The 15,287-nt window shown below is 33.2% G+C and overlaps 1 protein-coding gene across 1 annotated transcript; it reads left to right on the forward strand.

The window, feature by feature from the left end:
• Positions 1-38: 38 nt before the first annotated feature.
• LOC119572300 lies at positions 39-4,918 on the forward strand (the record flags this gene model as incomplete). Its single annotated transcript, XM_037919321.1, is given in 7 exon segments — positions 39-166; positions 492-622; positions 1,537-1,674; positions 1,825-2,007; positions 2,269-2,380; positions 4,145-4,247; positions 4,532-4,918. Coding segments are annotated over 7 exon segments (972 nt in total). The 3' UTR covers positions 4,737-4,918.
• Between the last annotated feature and the right edge of the window lie 10,369 nt (positions 4,919-15,287).

Here is a 15,287-nt window from a genome sequence, read left to right on the forward strand (position 1 = left end):
CATTTTTGTGTGTTAGTTTTGTTTTTTTTGTTTTTTATTTATATTTCGCTTCGATTTGTCTGGATTATGTCACTGGAAGCTATTTTTCATTTGACAGAGCAAGGTCAACGAGACAACATGGTATTCATCAAGGTCTTGTTAGTAGCAACGTTTTGCATTTATCAAGGTCAGTCTCCACAAAGATTCACGTTTAACTATAAGCTACCTTTATTTCTCTCTCTCTCTCTCTCTCTGTGCACCTTTGGCTTAGAACCCATGTATATTTTCACACCGAGTAGTTACCAACACCCACAGCCGCGTGCAGGGAGGAAGGTTGAAACTCTCCACTCAAATAGAAATAAAACGTTGAATAAAACAGAAAACGGCATCAGCGCCTACTTCCCTTTGCCAAATGTGCGAAGGTCAGAGATGTAGTAACGGGCTTATTGGTAGCAGTATTCCTTAGCAGCAATTATTGATCTAATTCTTGAACAAAGAAAATCTCCCTTCAGGTGCGGCGAAGTGTGCCTTGGACCAGTTGGAGTGCAAGACGAACAGTCAATGTGTGAGATTCAACGACCTCTGCGACGGACGGAACAACTGCAACGATAGATCCGACGAGGAAGACAGTTTATGCTCCGTGGTTATTAATTCCTTTTCTTTGAGTCTCAGGGAAGGGAGAGTCCTTCGAAAGAGTTTAGAGAAGAGGATTTTATCCCTGGCTGAGTAATATCCAGGGGGGTTGGTTACGTGCCAGAAAAGCAATAAGAATATCTACCTTTGGCATTCTCTTGCAAGTTCATATTGTAATGACATTAAAACGTTAAAATCAAAGTACCATCCTTCATATATTTTGTTGTCATTCCAATCTTAATCCAAGGACTTTTAATTCTTTTGAAAATTGAGGCTGGGTGGCTTGGAGACAAAGACCAGAAGACGGTTTAGAACATGTCAATCTAGGAGGATTTTTTTTTCTTTTTTTTTCAATAATTCTGTTGGAGATGTGAGGGTGGCTAGCGTAGAAATAACGAGAACTACTAGTTAAGCCGTGGTAGTAGTAAGGTTCATCAGTGATGGTTGCTTGGCATTTGCATTATTTTGTTCACTTTTTTAACTACCTTCTGACAACATCCTTAATGAAAGAACGTGTAATATTTCCTTAGGTCTTGATATAACGTATCGTTATTTCATAACATATCTCTTATTAAACACTGACCTCTCCCTGCCAACACTAACATCTTCCTTCCAACACTTCCTTCTCTCTGTCAGCACTAACCTCTTTCCAACACTAACCTCTTCCTTCCGACATTAACCTCTACTTGACATCACTAACTTCATCCTTTCCCATATCAACGTTGCTCTGCCAAAGCCGAGTGCAGATTTGCCATAACAAGACCTGCTCGCAAGCTAACCACATTCAATTATTTTATTCCTTCCAGCACTGTTCTCTCCCCACCAACACTAACCTCTTCCTTCCAAGCCTGACTTCTCCCTGACAACACTAACTCCCCAATCCTTCCCAAAATTAATGTTTTCCCTACCACCATCCGTTTGCAGATTACGGGCAATTCAGACTGCGCCATACCTAGATCATTACTTTGCAAACAAGGGGATGAGTTGAGCTGCTTCTCCCTCAAGGTATACTGCACTTTGTCCAGCCCTCCTTGCGAAGATAGAGACGAGCGCCTGTGCCAGGTTAGAATGCTATAACGGTGCTACTGGATTGTTAGTGGTAAACATGATACAGATTTCTTATCACTTGATGCTTGTGTGTTTGCGTGGTTGGATAAGTGACTGCGTGTATGCTCTGGCTTTTTTACAGTCAATCCATTTCTCGTTACCCAGATGTTCAACGATAGAAAACTTGAATCTTATGATGAGATCGTGTTACGGTCGAACGTGTTTTTTGCCGAAAGGTCGGGTGAAGAGTTCCTTGAAAAGTTCAACGTTACAATTGAACATCCCGATTGTCCTCACCTGTACACACGTGTTGGCGACCACTGCTTGTCATTCCTTTACTTTGGATTGGTGAGTTTATTTGATTCTCTTTTTGTGGCTTAATGGGCATGGTAAGTAAGATATTGTCTCTCTCTCTTTTCATCGTAAGTTCTATCTAACTTACCTTTTCACTCAGTATCTACCTTTTCTATTTTTTTCCTTCTGCCTCTCTCTATCTCCGTCTTTCCCTTTCTCCTTTCTTTCATCTGCGCTTACCTGTATACTCACATCATTTTCTCTTATACTCCCCCACCCCCCTGTGATCACTCCCATATGCATGTCTCTTTGCAGGTCAATTGGGGAGAAGCTCGCTCTTTCTGCAAGATGAATGGCGGTGACCTTTTGACCTTTCAAGATGGCGTCGGGATCTTCTACGAAATCGTCCGCCACCTCCGCGAGCACAGTGAGTAAGCACTTCGGAATTGGAAAAGCTCAAGCCGCGAGTTTTTGTTTCACTGATGAAGCTGTTGTAGAGTGTGTGTGCTCTATCTTTAGACTGCTTTCACACAAAGGTGGCACACCGCTCGTGGAAAGTGGCAGATGGTAAGTGGCAAATAACGCGTGGCACGGTGATTTCAAACCAAGGTTACACATGTCGCGGTCACTCGCTTCAACAGATCACATCATCGGAGCTCGACTATGTTACTGGTGTCTGAAGTCCTAATTAATCATGTCACAATTATCTGTCACTTACAACAATAAATTGGATGACTTTGCGGCATAAAGTGAGGCAAACGTGTTCCAACACACTGAAAAATTGTCAGGAAAAAATAAGAGTATTTTCATACATACACTGGGCGACCGAAACCGTATTGACAGAATCTGTCTAGACACTTCGAAACTACTTTATGTATGCTATACATCCAAATCATTTCCTTTCTATATCATGTTATATGATATAACAGTTAGTTTGGACGTGAAAGCTCCATTAAATCTGATACACTATCCAAGGTGGTAGGTCACACATTAAAGAAAAACTACGGGAAATGCGTTTCTGTATTTTCGTTTTCAAGTGGCGTGTCACATAGTATGCGACGTTTCACCTTGGTATGAAAGCCGCCTCAGACCAAAGTTGTACGTAGCACGTGTCAGGCCGCTTTCATTCGGTTCACAACATGGCATCACCAGAGAATGACGATGTTATTGTTTTATGCCCTAATCTTGTAACAATAATCTATCTGTCGCTTGGAGGAATAAAGAGGAGGACTTTGGGGGTAGACTTGTCCCAATACCCCCATCTCTCTCTGTCCAGGGTGTATGAGGGGTAAGTTTAAGGTGGTCCCTGAGTTGAAACTACTGCATATCAATATACAGTTGTCAGCACTCATACCTCTTACACTCGTTATCGTTTCACAATAGAAGCGACAACTCTGTGTTTGTGTTCATTCTCGTACGGTGGACAACTTGAATGGATTAGAGCATATGATCATTCCGATATAAAATTCGAAACAAAGCCCTGAATTAGTATCCTGAAATGTATGGATTTTTTTTTTTTTTTTCTCGCAAACAAAATATTTTATCATTCTGCCAAGGAGATTATTGTTATTGTATTGAGGTGATGTATCATACACTTGTATTTCACAACAGTTTATACAAATGTAATGTTGATTGGTTCATTGTCTGGAAGAGGCATAGCTGTGCACGAGAGTAAGCATACATGGTATTGTTTCCTCCTACAAGACCGCGCATGATTACCCTCATCTAAGGTCTCGTTCACTGGGCGACCGAAACTGTGTTGTCATGTGTGTTTGACAGAATCTAACTAGATAATTCAAAACTACTCTGTATGACGTACATCCAAAACTTTTCCTTGTTATATCAAGTTATATGATTTTAATCTTTTCATATTAACTTGGCTAATAATAACTTTGGATGTAAAAGCACCACTAAAATTTGACACACTGTCAGAGGTGGCAGGTCGCCCACTGAAAAAAGCGGGCCAGTCCAATCTTGGTGTGACACACAGGTCGCGACGTGACATACCACTTCTGTGTGAAAGCTTTCATATTTTGTATGTTTATTTTCAAGTGGCGTGCCACGTACGACCTACCACCTTGGTGTGAAAGCGACCGAAGTCCCATTAGTCTTACAAAGGTTCATGTTCAGGGAACGCGCACTCGGTTATTTATTTTTAAAAATAATAATCTCACCGAACTTATTTCCCCAGATATCACCTCGGACTTCTGGGTTGGGGGAGCCGTAAGGAACAAGACATGGACATGGGTGGACGGTAACCCCATTGAGCTGGGAACCCCCTACTGGTCCCTCAGGTATGACCCCGACTCTTTCTCCTGCGGAAAAGTCGGCTCCTAATAATGCAATAGATGAAATATCCTCGAAATTAAGTCCATTTTCTTCGAGTAACGATTCAATTATTTAATACCTTTTTTTTTTTCTTTTTCTTTTTTTTTTGGGGGGGATAAAAGTCAATGAAGAAAGCAATACAATCTCCCCGAGGGTTGTTACAGAAATTAATTTAGGATTATTTCCAAAACAGTTTGCGAAAAATGAGATTAAACTGGAAAAATTATCACATGATCTTTCTCCCCCCTAGAACGAACCCTGATTGCCAGCATCTCAACCAGACCGTCATTTACGAGAAGTCTTGTAATCAGTACCTGCAACGACCTTTGACTCCCGTCGCAGGCATGTGCGCCGCCCTTACTTTCGAGAACTTCTTCTACATGAGCGACGAAGACTGCCTAACGAAGAAGAGCCCTCTGTGCGTCGCAGGAAAAGAACCTACTGTGAAGGTGTGAGGCGGTCTCAAGCATTCCTGGTCTTCCATGAAGTACTTTTTACTTTGTGTTTTTAATGTTGTTAGCCAATTCGTTTCCTGACATTGACGACCGGGTTGCGAATAGAAGCAAGTTCATGTTGCGAAACTGCATTTGTGACTGATAGTTATATCAGCTGACTTCAATAAGAAATTTTGAATAATTGTATTTTTTCCTTGATATTCCTTTCATAACTCTGGGTAACACACACACACACACACGTGTGTATATGTGTGTGTGTGTATTCACATACATACATACATACATGCCAACACACACACATACACACACACACACACATTGTGTATTGTGTATATTATATATTGTGTGTGTGTGCTCTTACACAAATAAAAGACATATGAATGTTTATAAAGCAGAAATGACTCATTGTTAGAACTGCTATACACAGCATTATGACACATTATTGTGGCGAAAGGGGTAAAAATGACTTCACGAATAGAATAAGTACACAGAAGAAAGAATGAACAAGAAATGGAAAAGTAACGGAAAAATAAAGACAAAATTACCTGAGGTGAGGGCTTGAGGCCAAGTTAGGGGTGATCCCCTACATTGAGCCTCAGTCTCCGCCTTCAGCCCCCCCCCCCCACACACACACACGGTAACAAGCAAGCAGTATTGTACAGCACCTTTTTTCTAGTGATTGGGTCTCGTTTAGTGTTTGACTAATTCGATATTTCTTTTTTTTTCTTCGTCTTCTTGTGTGTGTATATCTCCGCATCTATATGCGTGGCATGTCTGAACTTAAACATGGCAATTAGAATGACCATAATAAAATTAGAATGATAATCGTGGAATTGCTCCTGCTGTTGTTGTATCACTGTTGTGACTAACATCATTATTACTATTATTAACGAATATTAGCGTTAGTACTCTTTTTTCATTATTGATCAAAATGGCATGAATAAAACTAAGTGGTATAAAAATATGACAAAACAATAAAAATGAGATTGCTAACATAAGTCAATAACAATGAAAATAAATACTAACTATATTTAACACTTTAATGTTGCTAGATTATTTGCAACATATTGCCGTATTTATTTAAGTTTACGCTTACTTATTTTTCTATACCCTTGTACATAACAGAAAACGTAAAAGTAAGTTATTTTCAAGAATAACTTAATAAGACTGTTTCACATCGTTTCATTGGATTTTACCTGACCATTGGTATATTATGAACATATGTTACTTTACTATACTAGAACTATGAAATGTATACAAGATGAAAATAAAGTATCCTTTTCTGAGATTTAACAGTCATATACTTTTTAATTTCTTAATTTTGTGTTATACTACATATCGTTTCATATGAATTTAAGATTACCAAATGTACGTATGTCTATTTCCAGATAATGAATTTTAATACTTAATAGCTACAAATGCGAAAGTATTGTTATTTGCAATAATCACATAAAAACCGTCTTATGGACGCAAGCATATGTGTATGCCTGTGCGCATGGTTATATATACTATATCGTGAATTTATATGTACTATATATTCCGATATGTATATATTATATGTATATGCATATATATGTAAATATATGTATACGAGTATATATCTATATATATGAATATATACATTTGTGTATGTTATATATATATACACACATAAATACATATATGTATGCAGATATATGTATGTATATATATGTATAAATTTATTTATATAGATATACACACGTAAATATATATATATAGACTCATTTATTTATTTATTTATTTACATGTATATAAATATATATATATATATATATATATATATATATATATATATGTACATATATATATACATTTAGTTTACAAGTATATATATACATATATTTATATGTATAGATATGTATGTGTATATGTATGTGTATATGATACATGTATATGTGTGTGTATGATTTACGTATATATATATATACATATATATATGTATTTATACACATGGATTTATATATAAATATATAGATGCATATATATATATATATATATATATATACATGCATGTGTGTATATATAATTTACACACATTATACCAGCACCAGCTGACACACACATTAGTCGACACAGGCCGGGCTCCCCTCATGGCATAGTCCGGGAGAGGATAAGCTTCGCATATCGGACTAATCCTTTATCGCTGTGTGTGTACGCTCCCATTGCGTGCACAGCATATGCGTGTGTGTATGCAAGCATAAGTATATGTACGAGTATGTGTATATGTGTCAGTGTATTTACGTATGTAAATACACTGTGTGTGTGTGTGTGTGATTGAGTGAACGAGTGTTGAATTTAGTGCGCTCACTGGGACGCACGCGGTCCTGTGCGCTCTGCATATGTGGGTGTATATGTATAAGCTGTATATAGTTTCAATGATTGGCATATGCTTGTGTGCATACGTTATGTCAAAACAAGTGTCTACGTGGGCTGCTTGCGTGCGGTGTTTGCGTGTGTGTGTGGTTGCGCTTTCTGATTGTCAGGTATGTTAATATATGTTTTTAGGTATTTTACCTATCTTATGTATTTTATCTATTATATTCCACTCTCTCAATCCAATATATTTCGGTTTTATTCTATTGTTGTAAAGTTTTATTGTCATTTTATAAAATTTGAAAACTGTTCCACGTCATGAGCGTGACGTCACGGCCTCCCGCGGCTTTTGTACGGTTTGGAAAAATACATTCGTTGTTCTACTGCACCACGAGGCGTTTTTTTCCTCCACCCTCTGGCATTTTATATATATTGTGAAGAACTGATACTACGTAGCCCACAGCTCCAGCTAACAAACCTGAAAGGACGGGGAAAGTTAAGCATTGAGCCTAAGTGACAGTATTAATTCAAAATAGGAGCTGGACCATGCAAGATTGCACTTATACATACACCACCTATCATATACAGCCTAGTGGTCTTCTACTTGACTTCATTCCTTTTCTTGTGTCTTCTACTACATATTTTCCTTTCATTTTCCCCTCATCCTGGATCTTGTATTGTTCCTATGCTAGCCTATTCCTGCCTTTTCTCCCTGGACTTTTCACGGTGATTTTATATATTTATCTAATAGTAGGATTTATCTAATAGTGTTAGTAGGGGATTTTACAGCAGGGGTGGAATTACCTACAGATGCCCACTGACCTTCATGGGGAGGGATCCAGGCCCTGAAAGCACCCTTCTTGGTACATGAGGCCACCTGAGGATTACAAATGTCCGTACACTACGATATATATGTGTGTACATAACAGACATGCATACTTATATATATACATATATGTGTATATGTACATGTATATACATATATCCATACACATATATAAGTGTGTGTGTGATATGTATATATATATATATATATATATATATATATATATATATATATATATATATATATATATATATATAAGCGTTACATATTGTAGAATAATAAGGTTATATTTATTAGACAAATAAAAAATGCATTATATCAACATTTTACAATGGTGGAAGAAATCCCAAGGCCAAGCGATTACAGCGGCCTACGAATTTTTGGCGTTTTGGCAAAGGGTAACAAACTCCCATCGGTTTCATCTTCACGTGAGTTATAAACATGTATAAGTAGTTTCCAGTTATAAATATATACAGACAAAGGCATACACACATAAACACACACATACCCATATATATATATATATATATATATATATATATATATATATATATATATATATATATATATATATATATAAATAATATATATAAATATATATATATATATGTATATATATATTTATGTATGTATATATATACAGAAGTGTTTATATATATATGTATATATGCATGTATGTGTGTTTGTATAGATATATAGACAAATAATATATACATATACATAGATACATACACAAGTGTGTATGTATCTATGTATCTACATTTCTATATGTGTGCATATATATATATATATATATATATATATATATATATATATATATATATATATATATATATACATGTGTGTTGTGTGTGTGTGTGTGTATTTATATATGTGTATATGTGTGTAGAGAAAGAGAAAAAAAATTATTATATATGATTAATCATTACTATCTTATAATTGTTATTACTCGCATTATTACAATACTAGCATTCTAAGTATTTGTTGTAGCATTTTGCATGCAAATGTATTATTTAGGATCTTGTCTAGTATTTTGTCGTTGCCGCGATTATGATTTTATTATTATCACTATTGCTATTACCATCTTCATCACTGATACTAAATCAGCTATTGATAGCACTATTATTATTATTATTATTATTATTATTATTATTATTATTATTATTATTATAGTTATTATAGTTATCATAGTTATTATGATTATTAACATAATTATAACTGTTTTATAAGTACTACTTTTTTATCATTTTTATTATCATTATTATTATTATAAGCATTATTTTATTGTCTTTCTCATTATTATTATCTTTACTAGTACTATTGTCATCATAATTACTTTATTATTATAATTTTTATCATTATCCTTATTGTAATCATTATTGTTGTTATTCTCATTATTATCATTTCTATTGCTATTGTCATCATTATCAACATTATCATGATCCTCACCATCATCATCACTACTATTACTTCACTATCACTACAACTATCAATAAAACTATTATTACAAATATTACTATTACTATTATTATCATTATCATTAGTGTCATCATTATTTTTCGTAAATTCGTTAATATATATCAAATGATCATATTCATATACAAAGAAAACTAACTCTGTGCATTAAGTTAATAGAAAACGTAGTTTTTAAAGGAAATATCCGTGTTTCCATTACCGATTTGGTTAGAAAAAAGCTGCATGTAGTTATTTACAAATGAACTGTACATGGCATTTCGAATATCATTTCTTATCTACATACATAAATTTCTTCATTACTAATTGCAACAGCCATTTTTTATGAATTTCCATCTTCACTGAACTTCCATTTGGGTAAAATACGATTCCGTCACTATTCAACTTCCTATTATCATACAAACCCCAAATATAATTACGATCCTCTTAAAGATTATAGGTATCATAAATAAGATTATATATATATGATATATAAGTACACATATCTGTGTATATATGTATATATATGTATATATATATATATATATATATATATAATATATATATATATATTGTATGTATATGTTTGTATAATCATTATCAGATGGTCTTTTCATCATTATTATAATACTTATTCTCTTAAAGATTATAGGTATCATAAATAAGATTATATACATATATGATATATAGATACACATATCTGTGTGTATATGTGTGTGTGTGTGTTTTTGTATAATCATTATCAGATGGTCTTTTCATCATTATTATAATACTTATTCTCTTAAAGATTATAGGTATCATCATAATTGCTCGTTTAATCGTTATCAAATGGTCTTTTCAGCTTCGTTATAATGTTGAACGGTTCTTGTTTATTATAATAATTTTCATTAAATGATATAATACTCGTGATGTCAAATTATTTTTGTACATATATATTTGCGCCGTGAGTGGCCAAAATTAAATATATATTTTTACGCCTTATTTCTCCTTATAACAGTCCATTCCTTTTTTTCTTTCTTTTTTTCTTTTTTTCTGTTTTCATCTGGAACCAATAAGTAATTGCAACCCAAGTTAAAACTGCCACTTAAGGTTCTCTAGAGTTTGGGATTTCCCTTTCGCAGTTGTAAGATGTACTCAAAAGTTGTTTTTGTAAGAACTGTTACTATAAGTAGTAATGCAACGAGATAATGCCGAGCTTATCACATCAACGCGTTATTCCCCCTGACTCTGCCTCCGATATCTGCATCCTCAGTTGATAGCATTCTTAGTTAGCTTATTTTCCATCCCCAGTGTTTAAAAACGTAAACAACCATTTCCTTTCTCAAAGAGCTAAAAAATGACTCAGATTTCAGTTTCTCCTTTCTCCCTCTTCTGTACCCCCCCATCCTGTGTGTGTGTGTGTTTGTGTGTCCATATATATATATATATATATATATATATATATATATATATATATATATATATATATATATATATATATATGTATCGTGTGTGTGCGTATTCATATATATATATATATATATATATTATATATATATATATATTATTTCATATACATATACTCAATAAATATATATATACATATATATACTCATAGATGAAACTGTAGATGTATATGTATATATATTTATATATATACATGCCGTATTTTTGTATATACATACTCACTGATATATATGTGTATATATGTATATATATCATATATGTGTGTGTACTATATATATGTGTGTGTGTGTGTATGTGTATGCGTGTATACTCACATATAAATGTTTATGTATGTATACATATATGTATATATGCGTATCTATTTATTTATATATAGCTATTTATATATGCGTGTGTGTGCGTACATATTCATAAAGATAGATAGATTGAGTGATAGATAGACAGATATATATATATATATATATATATATATATTCATATATATACATATGTGTGTGTAGATAGATATACATATATATGTATATATGTATGTATACATATATATAAACGACGGCACTGTCGACTGACAGAAATTCACGCATGCTCATTAGGAACGTCTACATATATACACCAAACCCAGTCTCCCTAGCCTCATTTGTTTACGCATTAAAAAACTCAGGTCGGACACACACACCTCGTGTGTGTGCGTGTGCGTATACATCCTGCTGATGGTGGCGGATGGTGCGAAAATCGGCATAGCTTCAACCACCACGAATTTCACTATTATAATGATTCAGCAGAATTAAAAGATTATTATCATTGCTGTTTCCCCTTAAATCTTTTAATGTTTGAGGTAGTTGGCAGGATGGAGGTTTACAGAAAACAAAACGAACCTTACAATAGCTATTAAGATAAAGTTGAACAAAAGTGGATAAAACTGAGGCAAAACACTAAAAACAAAACAAACTTAATGGGGGATTAAAGCCTAACTATAATAAAAGCGAAAAAGGAAAGTGAAACGAGACTTAATTGCATAATACTTAAATTATATATTTCATAAAACACAAGTAAAAATAGAAGGCAATTGAAATAAAACTGAACCGAAACCAAACTGTAAATAATACATTTTAAAGATTTAAAATTAAACCGAATTAAAGTGAGCAAAAATCAAATATGATATAATTAATAAAAGATTAAAGGTGAAAATGAACTTAAATGAATAAAAATAAAACAATATAAATAAAAAAAACAACAGAAAAACTAAAAGGGAAGCAGAACTCAAATAAAATAACATAAAAGAGAACAAAAGACTACGGCTAATGAAATAAAGCAACATAAAAAAGCCTACGACGGTCCAGGAAAATAACTAAAAAGAAAGCAAAGTATATCCCTTTTAAATAATGACAACCTTACGACCTTCGGCCATTAACAACTCTACTTTCCTTTCACAACGGCGACTCGGTGGGCCTTGCAAATGACTTACGGCTCCTTGCGGGAGACGAGCTTGAATTCTAGGGGGAACTACCAGTTTTGGTAAAATACATCACTACACTACCACCCCTCTTTACTTTTCATTTGCGACAAGAAAGAGTAGTATCTCAACCCTACTGTGTCGCCTGCCTTCGTGTAGGTTGAATTTTACGTACCGATTACCGTTTTTTTTTTTTTTTTTTTTTTTTTTGACCGCCCTGATTTTACCGCCTTATTTTCCTTGCCACTAATTCTCACTTTCACTTCATTTCTATCTATTAAGGAGCCAAGAAAGCTGCTGAGTGAAGCTTAGACTGCAGCTGTATGTGCGGTGGTGAACAACAAATATGACAAAGAAATATCAGTAAACACAGGACTCTCACTCAAAAATGTTCATCGGTGGACCAAAAATTATCGCGCTATTACATCCCTCGACCCCCTCACCCCCACACAAGCCAGCAGGGCCTAAGGGGAAAGTAAACCAGGGGACTTCAAATATTATTGGCAGACAGATGGAGGCCCAACCTAGCCTCACAGGCCGGGAAACATTTATATCTAGAAAGGCTAGGCAACCACTAGACTCAATTTAATGTGTAAATTTTATATTGGGGTGTTTTGCATTCAAATTATAGAAACACTTATTATTATAATTCCTTGACTTGAATATCAATAAGGAATCATCTACATAAAGAAAGTAATGACTGTTTAAAGGAGGCAGGGCATTCATTTAACCAGATTTTCTTCAAATTGGCACATAAAATGTGGCAAAGGTAGGGACTAGAGGACTACCTATAGATACTCTTTCAATTTGTTTTATATAATTTACCATTAAAAGAAAACAACATATCTTTACTTGCTATTTCCAAAACTTTATTAAAACTGACTATATTTAAACCTTGAATTTCTTGTCCATTGTCCATCTAGTGGGACATTAGTAAGTCACAGACATCAAAACTGACAAGTACATAATCATTGGCATAAGTTCACCCAAGAAAGAGAAAGTGTTTTGTATTGTATACTCATTTTCTTCAAAGGGGGAATAAAAATATTGGGTTCATCATAATTTATGGTTCCAATGGCTGATAGAATGGGTCTCATAGGAACATTTACTTTGTGAGTCTTTGGTAATCCACACAGGATACCTGGTCTAGAGCCAGAAGTAAAGAGGGAGGAGTAAGTGGAATTATCTATAATTTCATCTTTCTTAAATTTTGTTTGTCTTCTTTTTTATATAATTAAAGATTCACAATTGTCAATGACTTCTTTAAATTATTTTTTTATCATCCAAAATATCTGCATTCCTGTTAATATAATCACATTCACAAACAACAGCTTGTCCTTTGTCAGGTTTAGAGATGATCTCCTTTTTTTTTACTAAATCCTTGAGTAGCTGAAGGTCTTCCACCTTTTCTTTTCTATGAGAATAAAGTAAAGAGAAAACTAGATTTTTATTTAAAAAATTTTATATGATTTTTGGTTCAGTACAATCATTTAATGGGTTATGAAATTTTAAAGATTTTAATAACTTTTCAAAAGATAAAAGAAAATGAACAGAAGATATTTTACGAGGTGGAAAACAGAACTTTAGACCATTAGCTAGCAAAGATTTTACATTTTGAGATAAATTTATATCAGTGAAATTAAAAACCACCTTATTTTGGATCAATCAGATTTTCCCTATATTTATTCCAACGCAGTTTAAACTATTTCTTTTCATAGATCGTGAATTAAATCTTCCATGCAACATCTCAGATGGTTGAAGGCAAGGTACGAGGTGTTTTGCTTTAATTCATTTTATAAAGGTGTGACTTTACATTTAGGACGTTTAGCCTCTCTATTTTTAACTAGATTTCAACTTCCATGAGTTTGGTTTGGAAAGACTCACATACTAGTTTACTAATTCTATTTACTTATATGTGTGTATATATGCATATATATATATATATATATATATATATATATATATATATATATATATGTGTGTGTGTGTGTGTGTGTGTGTGTGTGTGTGTGTGTGTGTGCATACATACATACATACATACATACATACACACACACACACACACATACACACACACACACACACACACATACATATATATATATATATATATATATATATATATATATATATGTGTTGGGGTGTGTGTGTGTGTGTGTGTGTGTGTGTGTGCATACATATATATATATATATATATATATATATATATATATATATATATATATACATACATATAATATATATAGCATATAATATACATACATATGTATATATATACTATCTGTATATACATTTATGTATATAATTCACATACACACACACACACACACACACACACACACACACACACATATAATATATATATATATATATATATATATATATATTATATATATATATATACATACATAAATATATGTGTGCGTGTGTATACATACATATATACAGTATGTGTGTATGTACATATGCATACAGTGTGTGCGTGTGTGTCTGTATATATATATATATATATATATATATATATATATATATATATATATATATATATATGTATGTATATATGTATGCATGTATATAAAATATATGTATATATATAAAGATGGATATATGTATGGATTTAGATAGATAGACAGGTTTGTGTACAAATATAATTTTTTTTCTTTTTTCTTTTCTTTTGTGTGTGTGCATATGTATATATATATATATATATATATATATATATATATATATATTATATACATATGTATGTGTGTGTGTGTATGTGTGTGTATGTGTGTGTTGTTTACAGTCGATTATCAACATTATTTCTTATCGTTATTATTGGGATGATTATTGTTTATGTTGTTGTTTTGTTGGGGTATTAGTGACATCACTGTTATCATTATCATTATTATTCTCACACACACATCAGCTTCTGATTTTCATTGGCTGGAGTCACGCAAGGGGGCGGAGTATCAGGTTATAAAAGTCACAGCTTGCGTGTTTTGGGATCACTTTTCATATTTTCACTCTGGAAATTTCAGTAAATCTTTTTAAATTTCTT

The sequence above is a fragment of the Penaeus monodon genome, chromosome 4, assembly GCF_015228065.2.
Source record: "Penaeus monodon isolate SGIC_2016 chromosome 4, NSTDA_Pmon_1, whole genome shotgun sequence".
Taxonomy (NCBI): Eukaryota; Metazoa; Arthropoda; class Malacostraca; order Decapoda; family Penaeidae; genus Penaeus; species Penaeus monodon.